The 20563-nt window shown below is 41.4% G+C and overlaps 1 protein-coding gene across 15 annotated transcripts in view; it reads left to right on the forward strand.

The window, feature by feature from the left end:
• LOC124122862 (voltage-gated potassium channel subunit beta-2-like) overlaps positions 1-20563 on the forward strand; it is a 193597-nt gene that overhangs the window by 164494 nt on the left and 8540 nt on the right. For 3 of the 15 annotated variants that reach the window (XR_007218184.1, XR_007218187.1, XM_048382929.1), the window contains 2 exons: positions 6377-6462; positions 14744-14789. Coding sequence is in view for 10 of the 15 variants with exons in the window: in XM_048382929.1 (XP_048238886.1) it covers positions 6377-6462; positions 14744-14777 (120 nt within the window). In the remaining 5 variants the exon portion in view is untranslated. Of the gene's footprint in view, positions 1-6376; positions 10923-14743; positions 14790-19503; positions 19521-19745; positions 19789-20563 lie in introns of those variants that run through there. The other 12 variants (XM_048382924.1, XM_048382933.1, XM_048382930.1 and 9 more) reach the window with 11 other exon arrangements.

Below are 20563 nucleotides of genomic sequence, written 5' to 3' on the forward strand. Positions count from 1 at the left end.
TCCGTTTGGAGACAAATATTTGTTCAGCTACAGCTGCGAAAGGAGACGGAAAATAAAAAATTGAAACTACGAGCCTAAATTTATAAAAAATGAAATATGTTTTTTGTAGCAGACAATTTCATTCAACATGATTAATTTTTACAAGCATTTTCTGCTACAAATTATTTTTTTCGATAAAGTCTCAGGCCCCCCAAATGTCAAATGGTCGGTCCCTAGTCTAGAGGTAAGGTGGTTTATACATGTCTTCAGTGTAAAACCATGCATGCACAAGGAGTTGCCGACCAGTGTGACCTTTCTGTGTTGTAGTGGACAGTATCGTCTGACATAAGCGGTAACGTGCCGGCCGCCCTTCTAGCCCCTGCGTGTGTGTTGTTGCTAGCGTGGCTCGCTTCCTCCCCTACAGCGTCAGTCCAGCTTCAGTTTTCCCCTCTGTGGCTGCACTGGCTACTAGCATGCTGCCCTGCGTCGTCTGTCCCTCCCAGAACTTATTAGTGTCCTGCACCGTTGCTTAGCAACATGTTTGTATCAACCAGCCATCTCCATGTGTAGCAACTGAAGTATATCACTGACGTATATGACATGTAACATAGCTGTACATCACTGACATATACGACATGTAATATAGCTGTATATCACTGATGTATACGACATGTAATATAGCTGTATATCACTGACATATACGACATGTAATATAGCTGTATATAACTGACCTATACGACATGTAACATAGCTGTATATCACTGACGTATACGACATGTAATATAGCTGTATATAACTGACCTATACGACATGTAATATAGCTGTATATCACTGAAGTATATGACATGTAATATAGCTGTATATAACTTACCTATACGACATGTAACATAACTGTATATCACTGATGTATACAATATGTAATATAGCTGCATATCGTTGACGTATATGACATGTAATATAGCTGTATATCACTGATGTCTACGACATGTAATATAGCTGTATATCACTGACCTATACGACATGTAATATAGCTGTATGTCACTGATGTATACGCCATGTAATATAGCTGTATATCACTGAAGTATATAACATGTAATATAGCTGTATATCACTGATGTATACGACATGTAATATAGCTGACACAACCAGCAGGTGTGTAGACTGATTTTGATTCATACTTGTATTGCTAGTGCTGGAGACAGATTTGTGCAATTGTTTATCAAAGATGTTATCCTTGACAAAATTCATGTTATCCCATCTTCAGCGTTTTAGGCCCAATGCTGGAACAGTGTCATATATGTTTATGTCCATTAATGTACAGGACCCGTGAAGATCCGGGGTAGAATAGGTCTTCAGCAACCCATGCTTGCCGTAAAAGCCAACTATGCTTGTCGTAAGAGGCAACTAACGGGATCTGGTGGTCAGACTCGCTGACTTGGTTGATGCATGTCATCGTATCCCAATTGCGTGGATCGATGCTTATAATGTCAATCACTGGATTGTCTGGTCCAGACTCGATTATTTACATACCTCCATTATATAGCTGGAATATTGCAGAGCGTGGCGTTAGACAACAAACTAACAAACAAAAGTAACTGTACCGACTTCGACTGCACTTGTAACCAAGGGGAGGTTGAGTAGCCCAGTAGGTAGAGTGTTCACTTGTCACGCTGCGAGCCCGGGTTTGATCCCACACATGGGTACAATGTGTGAGGACTGGAAGTCCCTGCTAGGTTATTGCTAGAATTCATAACTCCAGCAACCAAGACCAAGACCTGGGTTAGAATTGTTGGTTGTTTTTTGTTTCTTTGGGGGGTGTTGTTTTTTTAATTTTCATAGTGAATGAGACCATGGTTAGGTGGATAGGATAGGGTTGCGTAGAATAGAAGAAGGGTACGGAGGAGGAGATAGGATAGCAGTATCTAATATAAGTTAAGAATTGACCATTTTTCATTTGTTTTTAATACTATCTTTTTTATCAGATATCATACTTCACTAAAAGTAAAACTGTTCTTCAGCAACAGCTTGTCATAAGAAGCGACTGACATGATTTTGTGGTAGGGCTCGCTGACTTGGTTGATTGTTGTCATCGTATCCCAATTGCCTGAAACAATTCTCAAAATATCAATCACTTGATTGTATGCTCCAGACTCAATTATTTACAGACTGATGTCATATAGCTGGAATATTTCTGATTGTGGCGTTTAACAAACAAACAGTTACGTTAATCTCAAGAAAGCACAGAGAAGAATGTGTATCGTTGCAGTAATCTATGCTAGTCAGAGGCCTGTCCCACCCCCTCCACCATTCTGCAGACTATGAAATTCAGGGCGGTAGGGTAGCCTAGTGGTTACAGCATTCGCTCTTCATGCCAAATGCGCAGGTTTGATTCCCCACTTGGATACAATGTGTAAAGCCTATTTCATTTGTCCCCTGCGATGATATTGCTGGAATATTGAAAAAAGTAGTGTAAAACCCAACTCACTCACTGATAAACGAATACATTTCAAATTGGAAAGTTTTAGGCAATCGTTTATTCTAAGTGTACCAAAACTTTAACAAAAGCATTTGAACACGCCCCCTTCCTCTCCCCCTCCCCTTTCTCCATCAGCCAATACTGGCACTCTTTACTTGCCATGCTGGCTAGACTTGCATCAATAACATGCCCCCTCCCCGTTCTCCATCAGCCAATACCGGCACTCTTTACTTGCCATGCTGGCTAGACTTGCATCAATAACATGCCCCCTCCCCCTTCTCCATCAGCCAATACCGGCACTCTTTACTTGCCATGCTGGCTAGACTTGCATCAATAACATGCCCCCTCCCCGTTCTCCATCAGCCAATACCGGCACTCTTTACTTGCCATGCTGGCTAGACTTGCATCAATAACTCTCCCCCTTCTCCATCAGCCAATACCGGCACTCTTTACTTGCCATGCTGGCTAGACTTGCATCAATAACATGCCCCCTCCCCGTTCTCCATCAGCCAATACCGGCACTCTTTACTTGCCATGCTGGCTAGACTTGCATCAATAACATGCCCCCTCCCCGTTCTCCATCAGCTAATACCGGCACTCTTTACTTGCCATGCTGGCTAGACTTGCATCAATAACATGCCCCCTCCCCGTTCTCCATCAGCCAATACCGGCACTCTTTACTTGCCATGCTGGCTAGACTTGCATCAATAACATGCCCCCTCCCCCTTCTCCATCAGCCAATACCGGCACTCTTTGCGCTTGTAGATTCTTTCAGGTGGCACATAACCTCTGGACGAGCATAGTTTAAAGAGTCTGGAAAGCAAGAGGCATTACTTATAATAACCAGAATGACCATGACGGAAAGCTCGAGGCATTATTTATAATAACCAGAATGACCATGACGGAAAGCAAGAGGCATTATTTATAATAACCAGAATGACCATGACGGAAAGCTCGAGGCATTATTTATAATAACCAGAATGACCATGACGGAAAGCAAGAGGCATTATTTATAATAACCAGAATGACCATGACGGAAAGCTAGAGGCATTATTTATAATAACCAGAATGACCATGACAGAAAGCAAGAGGCATTATTTATAATAACCAGAATGACCATGAGGGAAAGCAAGAGGCATTATTTATAATAACCAGAATTACCATCATGGAAAGCTAGAGGCATTACTTACAATTACCAGAATGACCATGACGGAAAGCAAGAGGCATTATTTATAATAACCAGAATGACCATGACGGAAAGGAAGAGGCATTATTTATAATAACCAGAATGACCATGATGGAAAGCAAGAGGCATTATTTATAATAACCAGAATGACCATGACGGAAAGCAAGAGGCATTATTTAAATTAACCAGAATGACCATGACGGAAAGCAAGAGGCATTATTTATAATAACCAGAATGACCATGACGGAAAGCAAGAGGCATTACTTACAATAACCAGAATGACCATGACAGAAAGCAAGAGGCATTATTTATAATAACCAGAATTACCATCATTGAAAGCTAGAGGCATTACTTACAATAACCAGAATTACCATGACGGAAAGCAAGAGGCATTATTTATAATAACCAGAATGACCATGACGGAAAGCAAGAGGCATTATTTATAAAAACCAGTATGACCATGTCAGAAAGCAAGAGGCATTATTTATAATAACCAGAATGACCATGACGGAAAGCAAGAGGCATTATTTATAATAACCAGAATGACATGACAGAAAGCAAGAGGCATTATTTTTAATAACCAGAATGACCATGACGGAAAGCAAGAGGCATTATTTATAATAACCAGAATGAGCATAACGGAAAGCTCGAGGCATTTTTTATAATAACCAGAATGACCATGACGGAAAGCGCAATTGCTGACAATATCTGGAGTTGCAATGGCTGAAAAAAAGTCCAGATGAAGAGTTTGGTCATCTGCAATGAAAGATCCAGCCGAATTTCAAATACACAAAACGTCTTCCCCACTGAAGTACATTTGGAAGAAATCTGTCCATGATGGGATATTTCTGACAGCCTTCTGAGTTCAGTGATGCTTTCTCGGAATACTGTTACACAAAATTAAGTACCTTTACCCTGCTGCTTAAGGAAGCTGTGAGGTGGCCTAGTGGTTAAAGTGTTTGCTCCTGACAGTGAAAGTCCGTGTTTGACTCCCACATGGGGAAATGGTGTGCAGCCAGATTCTGGTGCTTAAGGAAGCTGTGAGGTGGCCCAGTGGTTAAAGTGTTTGCTCCTGACAGTAAAAGTCTGTGTTTGACTCCCACATGGGGAAATGGTGTGCAGCCAGATTCTGGTGCTTCCTGAGAGACACACAGCAGATGAATGTAGATTCCTACCTGTGTAAAAAGACTTGTGCCATCTTTCTAAAAGATGCCCGCAACTGTTCCTCATTGTATCCCATCTTCATCATTTCGGAGTCACTGACTCAATGACATCTTTTGGTTTTGAAGCTCTCTTTCTTTCTCCTACTGGGCTCACAGACTATGGTGACATGATTTCACCGAGCCTGACCTTCCGATCCCATTTAGTCGCCTCTTTCAACAAGCAATGGACCTGTTCCATTTGTCCCCATACAAAAGTTTGGCCAAAGGCTACATACATCAATGCTGCAGCTAATTAACCATCACCAGCTTGATAGACATGTTCCTTGAAGAAAATAATTGAGGACTTAATCATTGTCCTTTGAAATGTCCCCTGTTAGCCTTATGTTGTTTTTGTGAAATGGTATGGATGTAGCTAATGTCATTGTGTCCCCTGCCATAATATTGCTGGGTTATTGCTAATTTACATTAATTTCTGTCACTGAAACTTCCTCAGCAGCATGAACCAAGACATAGTCCTGTGACTGTCGTTCCTTGCCCATTGCTAGCCATGATGCTTCATGACAGTTTAGCTGTAATACCTTTTGACAAGGGCACCTGTTTAAGCCGACCCATTCCGCATAGTCCTGTGACTGTCGTTCCTTGCCCATTGCTAGCCATGATGCTTCATGACAGTTTAGCTGTGATACCTTTTGACAAGGGCACCTGTTTAAGCCGACCCATTCCACATAGTCCTGTGACTGTCGTTCCTTGCCCATTGCTAGCCATGATGCTTCATGACAGTTCAGCTGTAATACCTTTTGACAAGGGCACCTGTTTAAGCCTACCCACTCCGCACACAATGAAGTCATTGTCTTTTCATAAGACCGCTCCTACATCTGCTTCCCACATTTGGTATGCTGACATTTAGATGTTTAAGTTTGTGAGATTTTGTCATGGTTTTCATGTGGTTAAAATTTATGATTTTATTCTGCACGATTAATAAGCATGTTGACGTATGAATGTTTGTTTTGCGACATGTGTTTTTTTGCCGTGTGATATATGCACAGCATCTGAAGACTTTGAGTCCATGCTTGCCTTGTGTTGTTAAAAACTCATGTTGGTGTATGCATTTCATCCAATACACATCTAACAACAAGTACACACTGCACAAGATCAGTGTACAGAGTAGTGTTAATAGGTGAGGTGAGGTGAAATTGGATTTAACATCGCGTCCAAGATTATTGCACTTATATAGCAACTAATAAAGTGACAATACAGTGTCTTTTTGCAAACAAACTAAATTACTTTTTAGTCCTGAATCATATGTGTCAATATGTGTAATTTCAGTTTCTTAGTTTGCCAGTTTAGTTTGTTTTAAATCATGTGTTTCTGACATTACAAAGCTTAGATAGAAGTTAAGAACTCCTTTTCCGCAGAATTCAGAAAATTATGTAGACATTTTATTAGGTTGTTGCAGATGAAAGGACAGAAGTTACATCCTCTGTATCAAGACATATTACCATCTCGCTCTTCATCACGGCGATTGTGGATATATGGCCGACATGTACTTATTGTTTGTGTTTCTTGTTTCAGTATGTGTCCAAGCTGACACCGGCTATTCTTAGCGAGATGGATAAGCTGCTTGGGAATAAGCCCGTGTACAAGCGAGAAACATACAGGTGAACAATACCACTTTTCACTGGTTCTCTACCGCATGTTGTTACGCCCACCTGCCACGCCCACCTGCCCCGCCCCTGGTGGCTGCAGGTGCCCCTGGCTGACTGCATGGAGTATAGCCAGACACTTGTTGGACTACATTATCCGTTTTTTAGAGCGTCCATCACATTGACATTTCCCTTGGGAAAAGTAATCCACTTCTAACCCACATTGTTACAAGACGATTTGGAATCACAGAACTTTAATGTCACATGGACGCTGAAGTCGATGACACTAGTTGTGGCTTAATCCAAGTTGAAGATAGACAGCGACTGCAGTAGCTATGATTCACTATTTCAGAGATGACCTCTGGTTAGCTGCGGCCATGATGAAGCTTGTTCTTGCCTTTATGTTTCTCCTCGAGTAGGTTCCGATCGCCTCCGTGGCTGCGTGCACACTCTTCGAGTAGGTTCGATCGCCTCCGTGACTGCGCGCACACTCCTCGAGTAGGTTCCGATCGCCTCCGTGGCTGCACGCACATGTATATTACTGCCATTCTTCACAATCAGGGTGTTCCTATGCAACATATTACTGCCCAATACTTGTGTGCTGTCATTCAGTAGGTAGATGAGAGTGAGGTTCGGAGGGGGAATTAAGCACCTTCAGCAGGTGCCCTGGCAAGCTCAACAGCTGATTCAGTGTTTCTCTCACCTTAAAGACTTCCAACCCTGTTTATTTAAGTACGATTAAGAGATATTACAATGTACCCACATGTTTATCTGAAAAGTAGCTGATTCAGGTGTACATGATGTGGAAGGGAAAATCTTTCAGCCTGTCCAGGATACCTTGGTATTGAGTAACGTAGAGGTGACTTAATGGATGGGGTGGTCTGACTTGTTGACTTGGTTGTCAATTCCGCTTGTCCCGAATACCTTGGTATTGAGTATCTTAGAGGTGACTTAATGGATGGGGTGGTCTGACTTGTTGACTTGGTTGTCAATTCCGCTTGTCCCGAATACCTTGGTATTGAGTAACTTAGAGGTGACTTAATGGATGGGGTGGTCTGACTTGGTGACTTGGTTGTCAATTCCGCTTGTCCCGGATACCTTGGCATTGAGTATCTCAGTCAGCATGAATAAAACTACTTCTGAGGTCTCTATTGGATGAGGCTACAGAGTAAATACAAGACATTTGGCATAAATGGTCCCAATGTTTCGAGGGATGAGTTTTAGTGACCAAGATGTTGAACTCTGAGAATATGTATTTGATATGTGGAGTTTTTTTAGAAGATCCAGTATACCAATTGTTTTTTTAAAGTACAGTCAACTACGGTTATAATGAACTGAAAGGGACCACTAATTTTAGTTCGTTATAACCTTAGTTCATTATAAGCATATATACAGCAAATGCCCAGGACCAAAATAACACTATGTCAGTTCATTAGAAGCGTGTTCGTTATAACCATAGTTTACTGTATCATCCTACAATTGGTACCAAAGTCAATGTGAGAGAAATACTCAATCAGTTTTCAGCCGATTTCCCGACAACATCTCATACGTCAGCGACCAGACACACATCCTTGTATGGTCTTAGGACAAGAGCGTGGTGATTCTCATGCTAGTACTCAATGCACTCGGGAACACATTTACAAAGACAAGAACTCAAATGGCATATACCAAAATATCTAATATTTTTAAACACCTATTTTGATAATGTTCACCTTTCATTCCAAATGGCAGATGTAGCATGTAGTTACTCTCCTCATATCTAATGGCACGACCTCGACATCATTGTGAGGTACATTTGTAACATTTGATTTATTCACTGTCACGTTAATGACTTCTAATCATGAAGACCAAAATATGTGGTATACCTAAAAAATGCATTTTTCAATTACTCAAATCTCAACATAAAAGTAAATACATTGATGACAGTACAATTTTCAATTAATCCACCTTAACATAGATTATTTGGGAGAATCTGTATTAGAATAAACTTTACTGTAATTTCTATGGCTAAAACTTAATTTTGATCAAGACTGTATTCCTTGTTTATCAAGTGGATTGACTTTCACATCCCTGTATGATGTATTGACAAGCTATTGGTGTCTTATTTGTTTGTTAATATGTATGTTTATACTTGTAGGAATGCCTTGCATTATCCGCGCTGTAGGCTGTGATACTTACTATTTGATTATATTTACATTTTTATAATTTGTTTATGGCCACATTTATGATACATCAATCCTGTAATTCAGGTATGGGCACCTTGTTTTGACATGCCTGCTTTAATGTGCCATAGTTTGCACTGTCAAGAAAAAGAGGTTGCAGAGAATGGCAAGCTAAAATGTATGCCTACATACAGGGCTAAAACTAAAACAAGAATTCTCAAATTCACAGTGGAAATATGTGTCTTAATAGATTATAACTTATAGGTTATAACTTATATTTACCTGCAACAAAATAAAGTACCTCGCAGAAGAATCAGTGACAGTTTGTAAATATCCCAAACACTAGCTGGGATCATCCTCCCCACCCCACCCCTCCTGGGTTGGCATTACCCCCCCCCCCTGGACTGGCATTATCTCCCCTGTGTGAGGGTTATCTCCCTTAGGACTGGTATGATGTCCTCCCGGGTTGGCATTATCTCCCCCTGGACTGGCATTATCTCCCCTGTGTGAGGGTTATCTCCCTTAGCACTGGCATTATGTCCCCCTGGGTTGGCATTATCTCCCCCTGGACTGGCATTATCTCCCCTGTGTGAGGGTTATCTCCCCTGTGTGAGGGTTATCTCCCTTAGGAGTGGCATGATGTCCCCCTGGGTTGGCATTATCTCCCCCTGGACTGGCATTATCTCCCCTGTGTGAGGGTTATCTCCCCTGTGTGAGGGTTATCTCCCTTAGGAGTGGCATTATGTCCCCCTGGGTTGGCATTATCTCCCCCTGGACTGGCATTATCTCCCCTGTGTGAGGGTTATCTCCCTTAGGACTGGCATGTCCCCCCGGATTTACATTATCTCCCTTTGTGTTGGCGTTATCGCCCCCTAGGTTGGCATTATCTCCCTTGACATGGCATTATCTCCCCTGACATGGCATTATCTCCCCTGACATGGCATTATCTCCCCAAAGCTCCTCAAATTCGTGGAGCTCTCTATACTATCGTTGCCACCAGTCAAAACTGCCCACCATGATAGGTGGCTACAACCATCCTTGGAGTTGAACTCACAGCTGACTGACTGACACATGATGACTGCCACGACGTGGACTACTCTTTCCCCTGCTTAATTCTTTATCTTTGCGTGTTAATTTAAATTTCTGTTTCATTACAACTATCATGTAATTGACATAGTAATAATATAAGGGGGAAGTTGGTTGATTTTCTGTTAGTCTGCAATCTCGATCCAATCTGATCAAACAAACAAAAAGGTAAATTCAACTGGGAAATATTGTCAGCTGTATACCTTTTCAAAATTAACTGTGCTGGCAATCCCAAAGACAAAAACAAAAGTATAAACATCACTACATTTGGGGTTAAAGGGGAAATTTCAAGATTCTTGTAATGGCTGCGCTCACACTGGTGGTAGCGATGTTACCGAGAGTGTAACGAAGGTGTCACACTTGGAAGGAACTTGTATCTCCCCCTGGGCAAGCATTATCTCCCCTTTGGTTGGCATTATCTCCCCTGATTAGGTATTATCTCCTCCTGGATTGGCATTATCTCCCCTTTGGCTAGCATTATCTCCCTTTGGGTTGGCACTATCTCCCCTGAGTTGGCATGATCTCCCCTGGGCTGGCATTATCTCCCCTGAGTTGGCATTATCTCCCCCTGGGCTGGCATTATCTCCCCCTGGGCTGGCATTATCTCCCCTGGGCTGGCATTATCTCCCCTGGATTGGCATTATCTCCCCTTGGGTTGGCATTATCTCCCCTGAGTTGGCATTATCTCCCCTGGTTTGGCATTATCTTCCCCTGGGTGGCAATCCCATCCTTGTGTATTGCAACATACTGAACTACACACTTGCCACCAGTCACATTTTCACGTATGTTGAATGTCAGTATGAGACTGTCAACAGCCCAGACTCACTTCCCCAGATAGTTCAGGACTATCGACAGTCCAGACTCACTTCCCAGGATAGTTCAGGACTATCAACAGTCCAGACTCACTTCCCAGGATAGTTCAGGACTATCAACAGCCCAGACTCACTTCCCAGGATAGTTCAGGACTATCTACAGTCCAGACTCACTTCCCAGGATAGTTCAGGACTATCAACAGCCCAGACTCACTTCCCAGGATAGTTCAGGACTATCAACAGCCCAGACCTACTTCCCAGGATAGTTCAGGACTCACTTCCCCAGATAGTTCAGGACCATCTTCCTGAGGCAAGGGGGGTTAACTGACTTTAAAAATAACCAGCCACCAATGGTTATTACGAGTTATGTCCCATCTCAGCCTCTCCTGTGGACCAATCAGATTCCACCTCTCGTATCACTTGCATTTTTATTAAAAAAAATGGCGTTGCCAAGTCAAGACGATCTGAGCGATAATCAAGATCTATATTGTGATACAAAGGGTCTTACATTGCGAAGTACATCAAATCACGTGAGTACCTTGATTAAAACCATGAAAAGATTTGGAAAATATCTGTTGACAATGAGTTGGCGAGCATATGCTTTGCAAATCCTGCAATCGACCGAAATCTGCATGACAGTTTACAAAACAGATTTCGATTTTGTTGCGCACTTTTGATTGGACTAAGCATAGATTCGTTAGTCCAGCAAAAAATGTAACTCCATAATACAAGCCTAGTTCGGCAAGGGTGGAAACTGGACTTTAGTAGTCAGTTAACTCTCTTGCGTCGGGGAGATGGTTAAGGACTGACTCCCCAGGATAGTTCAGGGCCCCGTTCCACAAAGCGATCTTAGCGATAAGGCGCTCGTAACTCCCAGACTTACGACTGTCGTAGCACTAAGATCGCTTTGAGGAACAGGGCCCAGGACTGTTCCAGCACACTGCATGACAACACCAGGCAGCTAGCTGGCCACTTTGTTTCTCAGTCAGAGGAAGGAAACTAATCACCCGTTTTATTGTTTCTTCTGTGAGGTACTTCAAGTTTTGGCTAAGTGACAAATATTTTACTCATTTCTGATCAGAAGAAATTATATCATATACATCTATAAGGAAATCACAATGATATTACTTTATTCAAAATCAAGTCAACTTAAAGAAATATTGAACAATATTCAGTATATTGTAAGCATGTTCATATACAAAATATTTCAAAGCTGTCTCTAATCTCTATTAATGCTGCTATGCCTTGTTTATATACTGATGGAAAGAAGTAAGCAGACATTAAGTAAAAGCAGTATTTGTTGGACATAACGGACATTCTGGTCGTCTTCCGGACCCATTGAAGTTGACTCTTATAAGTGTCATAAGACAAAAACTTGGCAAACATTATTTGGCCATAATGCTGTGTTCACTTACTTTTTCCCTTCAGTATATACATGTGTGTGCGAGTGTGTGTGCACTTAATGAGTGATACTACCCATTATTCATTCCTTTTTCCTATTTATGCATCTATATTGAGCATTCATCATCTTAGCAACTTGACAATTTTGTCAACATACTTATTCTAATTTTACACTTATTGCAGCTGTATTACTCAAAATGGCACATTTCGATTATATTTGTCTTGTACATTTCTACAAATAACTATACCTTCTATCCTATTTGAATTTTGAATTTTGACGAATTTATAATAGATCAACCGAAACATTCGTAGTATAGTATTTAACACTATACCAGGGAACTTCGGCAAATACTTTTCTATGGCTACGCCCATTTTGAGTGTAGATCCTTGAACTGGGCAGATTTTGTACTTGTTTGTTTGTCATTGGAATTGACTTATAAACAAGATTCTTTCTTTATGGCCAAGTGCATAACAGATAGTATAAATAAACCACATTTGAGCAGATACTAGTACCTGGATAAGTGTGGTATATAAATATATAATATATTATGATATTATGTCGCATGAATCAGCAGAAATTAAAACCAATGGGCAAAACTAGTAAGTCCAACTTACCTCAATTCCTTCACTCTATTTGGAAACAGAAATGTTTTCCTCTCCATTGATTGACCAACAAATACATGATTTGTCCTGACCTGATATCTGTAGTAATGTCACATGAACATGAGGTCGTCTGATCCAAGGCGGCCATTTTGAAATCCCTTGAAATCCAAACAAGACGATGTGTGTTGGGTTTTTGATGGTTGTTATATTTGTTTCGGCTGACTGATTTCAAGGGACTTCAGTGGATTTTATACCAGCAGCATTATATATGATCAGAAACTGATCTTGTTTTTGTTCATTTCTTTACACATTTACTGCTTCCTTCAAAGGACGTATGCTAATTTCCAAACTGAAAATAAAACTGATCAAAATTGACTTCTTGTTGTTTTTCAACTATCAAGCAGTAAAAGAATCACGGAAAAGTAATCCTTTGAGGTTTAAGTAATAAGATAGCACCTAAGTCAGTGAGGATGACGCAGCCGTTACTGCATGATCATAGGACAACCCTAGGACCACAAGTGACATGTTGTTTTTAGGAGGTGTGTGGGCAGTTACAGAATGTACTAGCATTATCAATCATGGGTAGTTGTGTGTAGGATTAATTCAGCTCACCCTATAGATATGCCAGATTGAATAAGATCAAAACAATTTTGAAAAAAGAATCTGACCTACGAGGGGTTATTTGTATGTAAGAAGGCTAAATAAAATAAATAAAAAATGGCTTTGTTTGTGACAGACTAGCTGGTCGGCTCGGAGTCAGTATACTGTGTCTGAATGGGGTATTTATGTTAAACTGCGTTATGATATCTCAGTAGGCTAGCACTATAAATCGGCATCGTTCCAGACTAGCACACACGCACACACGCACACATGCACACACGCACACACACACACACACACACACACACACACACACACACACTTGACTAAGGTAGGGCTGTCACAGACATCTCCTGACTATCATTTCCCATAAAGGAATATCCAAAACTTGGAATAATTGACCTAATGAAATGAAGTATATTTTTCTTTTTTAAGGTGTCTGGTTACAAATTCTGATAAACATTGTTCATATGCTTCAAAACCTTTATGGGTGTATCTCAAATATTTCAATAAACTGCAAAAGGTGTTGAGTCATTCTGTCCAACCAGTGACATCCCTAGCCTATTGTGTAGAGGCCTTCTGGACCTCCATCTGTTAGCAAGCCAGACATCCTCCTAACACAAGGACACCAACGACAGCAGCACAGAAGACTGGAGACAACTCAGGAGTCTTTCGGGATGGTCACTGGGCTGGGACGTCCTTGCCTATCTTGATGACTTTATCAAACAAGACTTATTGGGCTGTCAGACAATGCCTTGATTGTTTCGATGAAACTAAACCTGGGCAATTTACAGATAATGCCTTCAACCTGCTTGATGACTGACTGCCCAATAGGTTCTGCATTTGAGGATGTCTGTTCAATCACAACACAATTAAACTTGGAGAGCCATGCAATCAAGCTGATGTACCCTGGTGAAGTGGCTGGTTCCCCAAGACATCAACTGACATTCAACGGTTTTCAAAACAGGCATTAGTTGGAACAGAGACATATGCCGGTATTTAGTCTCTGGTTAGAATCTTGAAGGACGACTCAGTCTTAGTATAATTACTGTTGGAACAGAGACATATGCCGGTATTTAGTCTCTGGTTAGAATCTTGAAGGACGACTCAGTCTTAGTATAATTACTGTTGGAACAGAGACATATGCCGGTATTTAGTCTCTGGTTAGAATCTTGAAGGACGACTCAGTCTTAGTATAATTACTGTTGGGACAGAGACATATGCCGGTATTTAGTCTCTGGTTAGAATCTTGAAGGACGACTCCGTCTTAGTATAATTACTGTTGGAACAGAGACATATGCCGGTATTTAGTCTCTGGTTAGAATCTTGAAGGACGACTCAGTCTTAGTATAATTACTGTTGGAACAGACACATATGCCGGTATTTAGTCTCTGGTTAGAATCTTGAAGGACGACTCCGTCTTAGTATAATTACTGTTGGAACAGAGACATCAGTTAGAACCGAGACATCAGATGGAACAGAGACCATATTCTGTATGGTCTCCGGTTAGAACGGACGACTCAGACTTGGTAAACTGTCTATCCCGACCCCCTGTTGATATAATGCCACTGTGTTGTAGCAAGTCTCACCCTGACAAACAGCCTGTCTAACACTGTTGCTTATTTCCTTCAGTCGACAAAGAGCCCGACAAGTTCCACGGCGATAGCGCTAGGCAGGGGTAAGATCTCACTCACATTGCAGCACAGTCACTTTGGAGAACAAAGATTTTAGGAAATTATACAGAGCTGTCAACCGTATCTATGGCAATTTAACAAAATCGGATAACAATATTAACTGATAAAACGAATTGTAATTGATCAATTACAAATAAAAAATGGATCATTTATTGAAGCATTGATAAAATATGAATCAAATCAATTTTGAAAATTTTCATCCGGTGATGACTTCACCGATTTTGAGGTTTATCTGTAAAATTTGTGAGAAATCTTGACACTCCAAAGTTGACAGATGCGATTTATAGATCTTTGGCATGGTGTTTTCCACAATTTGTTCTCTTAAAATGCACTGTAAACATTCTAATTATTTCAAAATTATAATCTTCATTTCCTATGATTTCTCATGGTTTCGGAATGTCTCCTTTATAAATAGCTTCAAGCATGTTTGAGATCTTACCTCTATTTTCAACATCTTTGTTTTGTGAAAACTTGTGTATTAGAACTCTCTATGCTATAGTTTCCATGGTGGAATTATCAGGTACAGATTCTCCGATTTCTTGATCTTAAACACACCTTGCTTTTATTTTGATGAAGAAAATACCTATTTAAAACTTTTTTAACATCACAGGTTTTCTTTTCTGTTCTTTTTTTCGAATCTTTGTTATGATCACAATCAAAATTCACTGACCAGTTTAATTGAATGATTTCTAAACGCTAGATCCTCCTTTTTAGATATATTAGCTACAAGAGAATTGGCTGTCAGAACTTGTACTTGGTTGTTCACAGAAGTGTGTTTTCTATAGATCATATCATTTCATATTTTGTTGATTTATGTGGCCATTATTTCTGAATATCGAGCTTCAGGAACAGTTGAAAATTACTTCATGAAACTAACCCTCAACAAGATGGAAGAGATGTATTCAAGCACATTTATTCCCGCATCTCATGCTGATACTATGAGTGTATATTCCAACATTGGACCAGTAGTGATTCCTTGGGCTGGCTCAGAAAGTGGAATCTTGTTCAACTGGAACTTGTAGCTCACCTTGAAAGCTCATTTGCAAATAAATAACTGCTCTTGTAGCTCACCTGGAAAGCCAATTTGTGAACAAATAACAGCCCTTGTAGCTCACCTGGAAAGCTCATTTGTGAACAAATAACTGCCCTTGTAGCTCACCTGGAAAGCTCATTTTTGAACAAATAACTGCTCTTGTAGCTCACCTGGAAAGCTCATTTGTGAACAAATAACTGCTTTTGTAGCTCACCTGGAAAGCAGATGTGAACAAATAACTGCTCTTGTAGCTCACCTGGAAAGCTCATTTGTGAACAAATAACTGCTCTGGGATAGTTTCCAGTGCTGATTCAATTAATGTAGACAGTTAGAAATTGAAGAGTCTGGACTAGCAAGGTTCCACAACTAGATCCCCAGAATCAAAGGTAAACAGGCTAAAAACATCCATGCACTCAGTGTTTAAACAAAAGCACCTGGAATCACACTGAGGCAATACCAGGATATTCTTTAGTACCAAACACATTATACTTAGAGAAAGTTATCAAGCAGTACCCAAAGGCTGGAAGACCTACAGTAACATGTGACCTAAATAGTCAAAATGGAATTGTCTGCACACAACAGTGATATGACAACCTCTCAGGATGTATGTGTCAAAAACACCTGTAATTATTAATACCGTATTCGACATATTAAGCGCCCAGGGCGCTCTCAAAATTAGAAATTAGGGGGCTTTGATTAGAATATTATTTTGGTGGAAAAAAAAACTGTTGGAAGATTGTAAATTTCGTGGTTTATGCTGACAGCCTGAAATGTTTACATACAACAGACATATTTTTCCAGAATTTAATTGGCATTAAATAAGGGTGCATATAGTGTGTATATATATACACATGAGTGCGTATTGTACATGAATAAATAAGTCCTGTGTACATTGATCCATCCGAAGGGGTGCTGATTGGGATTGTTCACTAGCCAATATATGAGAAAATATTGCCGTGGGTGCGTATTAGAGTGGGGCGCTGATTACGTCGAATACGGTATTATTAGTATTAATGTACTACTCGTCAAATACGGTATTATTAGTATTAATGTACTACTCAAAGTTAAGGACCGCATGATTCATGGCATGACAGATTCACTATAGTAATATGAAAGAATCAGGTGGTCCTTAACTTCTTTTGAGCAGTATAGCAAGATAATGTAGGTGTTGTTTGGCTACTTGTGTCCACACGTCAGCACACCGGTACCAGTGTTCCTGATAGTGTTTTTCCTATAGGATGTCTCACATTCTATACATAAATCAGGGTGGTCGGGTAGCCTAGTGGTTAAAGCGTTCGCTCGTCACGCCCAAGACCCGGGTTCGATTCCCGACATGGGTACAATGTGTGAAGCCCATCTCTGGTGTCCCCTGCCGTGATATTGCTGTAATATTGCTAAAAGCGGCGTAAAACCATACTCACTCACTCACTATACATGAATCAGACACAGACATTTACTGTTTCATAAACAAATTACGACTTCAATGCATGCTTATGATATGGTGTGAATACATTGCTTGAAAGGTGGCTACTAGACACTTGCTGCTTGGTTTCAAACAGAACATGTTCTGGGAGTGGTTGCTGGTTCTTTAGGAGGAACGTGTTCAGTATAATGCTTGGACCAGGATTTAAACTTGCTGCTACTAAGACCAGACAGAACATGTTCTGGGAGTGGTTGCTGGTTCTTTAGGGGAACGTGTTCAGTAAAATGCTTGGACCAGGATTTAAACTTGCTGCTACTAAGGCCAGACAGAACATGTTCTGGGAGTGGTTGCTGGTTCTTTAAGGGGAACGTGTTCAGTAAAATGCTTGGACCAGGTTTTAAAGTTGCTGCTACTAAGGCCAGACAGAACATGTTCTGGGAGTGGTTGCTGGTTCTTTAAGGGGAACATGTTCAGTAAAATGCTTGGACCAGGATTTAAACTTGCTGCTACTAAGGCCAGACAGAACATGTTCTGGGAGTGGTTGCTGGTTCTTATGGGGAACATGTTCAGTAAAATGCTTGGACCAGGATTTAAACTTGCTGCTACTAAGGCCAGACAGAACATGTTCTGGGAGTGGTTGCTGGTTCTTTAGGGGAACGTGTTCAGTAAAATGCTTGGACCAGGATTTAAAGTTGCTGCTACTAAGACCAGACAGAACATGTTCTGGGAGTGGTTGCTGGTTCTTTAAGGGGAACATGTTCAGTAAAATGCTTGGACCAGGATTTAAACTTGCTGCTACTAAGGCCAGACAGAACATGTTCTGGGAGTGGTTGCTGGTTCTTATGGGGAACATGTTCAGTAAAATGCTTGGACCAGGATTTAAAGTTGCTGCTACTAAGGCCAGACAGAACATGTTCTGGGAGTGGTTGCTGGTTCTTTAGGGGAACGTGTTCAGTAAAATGCTTGGACCAGGATTTAAAGTTGCTGCTACTAAGACCAGACAGAACATGTTCTGGGAGTGGTTGCTGGTTCTTTAGGGGAACATGTTCAGTATAATGCTTGGACCAGGTTTTAAAGTTGCTGCTACTAAGGCCAGACACAACATATTCTGAAAATGGTTGCATCATTTCAGACGAAAACGGAACATGTTCTGTAAAATGGCTGCTACCAGGATTTAAAGTTGCTGCTGCAAAGGTTCAATGGTGCTTCAATAATCCCTGCAGCTAATCTTATTGTACTTAACAGTTTCACCACACCTTTCAGTCTGGGTGCTTCTTTACAGTGCCCCGTGATTAGCCTCACTCACTCACTCACTCACTCACTCACTCACTCACTCACTCACTCACTCACTCACTCACTCACTCACTCACTCACTCACTCACTCACTCACTCACTCACCAGTTCATTCAGCTTTGGTGTAACTACAGGACAGTTTCTCTTTGTCATGGATACAATCATCTTACCGAGGCAAAGGGAGTTAACTGACCATAAAAGTCAAGTTTCCCCAATGCCGAACTAGGCTGAAATTCCTGGACTCGATCGTAGCACCACCAGTGGCTATTACGAGTTATGTCCCTTCTAAGCCTCTCCTATGGACCAATCAGATTCCACCTCTCGCCTGACTTGCATTTGCTCCAAACAAAATGATGGCGCCCAGTCAAGACGATCTGATCGATAATCAAGATCTATATTGTGATAAAAGGGGTCATCAAATCATGTGAGCTCCTTGATTTAAAAACGTGAAAAGATTTGGAAAATATCTGTTGACAACGAGTTGGTGGTGCACATGCTTTGTAAATCTGTACAACGGTTTATGAGCCGTTTTTCGATTTCGTTGCACACTTTTGATCAGACTATGCAAAAACTCGTTAGTCCAGGCAAAATGTAACGCCATAATACCAGCCTAGTTCGGCAAGGGTGGAAACTAGACTTTTATAGTCTCTTGCCTCGGGGAGATGGGAAACCCTCAACAAGAACAGGACTGATGAACTACATGTGTACTGAACAAAAAGAGATTTTCTTTAATTCACTGACACGATGCATTTTCTGAGGAAATATTGAATAGAACAGTTGCTTTTATTCAGACACTGTGCAACATCTGAGGCAACAGAAGTAGAGAGATGTCCCTTAGCTCACACACAAATCTTCAAACAGAGAGCAAAATGAAATAAATATCTTTTAGCTTCGAGACAAAAACCCAAATAATGAATTTTTCAAAATGTTAACTCTGTTTGGCTTTCAGATCCAGCACAAAACATGGTGAGTCGAGGGTGGCATCTGCTCCCCTGTCCCGCCAGCAATACCCCCCCCCCCCCCCTTTACACACAGACCCCCTGCCGCCACTAACAAGCTGCTTCTCTGTCCTACACTAACACACATCTCCTCCAACTACTCCAACTACTCCACCTCGGCCGCAGCGCTAACCGTGTCACCTTCTCAACACATCGATCTCATTGTGTCATTGCATCATGTTTTCTGCTTCAGATGTACGTGCTTTTCAAAATTAGAATGACGTCGAGAAACGTGAGTAAGTAGTTACCAAGTGACGATAGTTTGCATGACCCCAGTAGACGCTAGCTAACTTACTGACTTGCCTGTGAAGCCGTCAGACAAAACACTCATATCCCAAGGATGCAAAATAGTCATCAAAATCACACAAATATTAATATGTTTTATCCACTGCATAACCTATTGTATTCGTGACACTCACCCAAACTGCGTATCTATTCTCAATCTACCCCAATCTTCTATTTCGCCCTCTTCTGTTCTCAGTCAAAACACCAACCCTCCATAAATGACGAGTACCTCTAAACAAACCCTGCAGTGTAAATACGTGAAGTCTTTTATGGTGTTGGCGCCGATGGTAAAGCTGTGACAGAGCTGATACCTTGTTCACTCACTCACTCACTCACTCACCTGGTGTTGGTGGGCAAGAATGGTCATAGAAATAAGCAAGTTGCAGTTGGCGTTGTAGCAAATAGGGCGGGGACGAGTCCAAATTGGCTACCTGGTACCCGACACCCGACACCCTATTACCTGGCACTACCCGGGTACCCGACACCCTATTACCTGACCCTACCCGGGTACCCGAAACCCTATTACCTGACCCTACCCGGGTACCCGGGTACCCGAAACCCTATTACCTGACCCTACCTGGGTAACCGACACCTTATTACCCGACCATACCCGGGTACCCGACACCCTATTACCCGACCCTACCCGGGTACCCAACACCCTATTACCCGACCCTACCCGGGTACCCGACACCCTATTACCCGACCCTACCCGGTTACCCAACACCC

This window comes from Haliotis rufescens, unplaced genomic scaffold (genome assembly GCF_023055435.1).
Source record: "Haliotis rufescens isolate VD_foot unplaced genomic scaffold, xgHalRufe1.0.p SCAF_42, whole genome shotgun sequence".
NCBI classification, from domain to species: domain Eukaryota; kingdom Metazoa; phylum Mollusca; class Gastropoda; order Lepetellida; family Haliotidae; genus Haliotis; species Haliotis rufescens.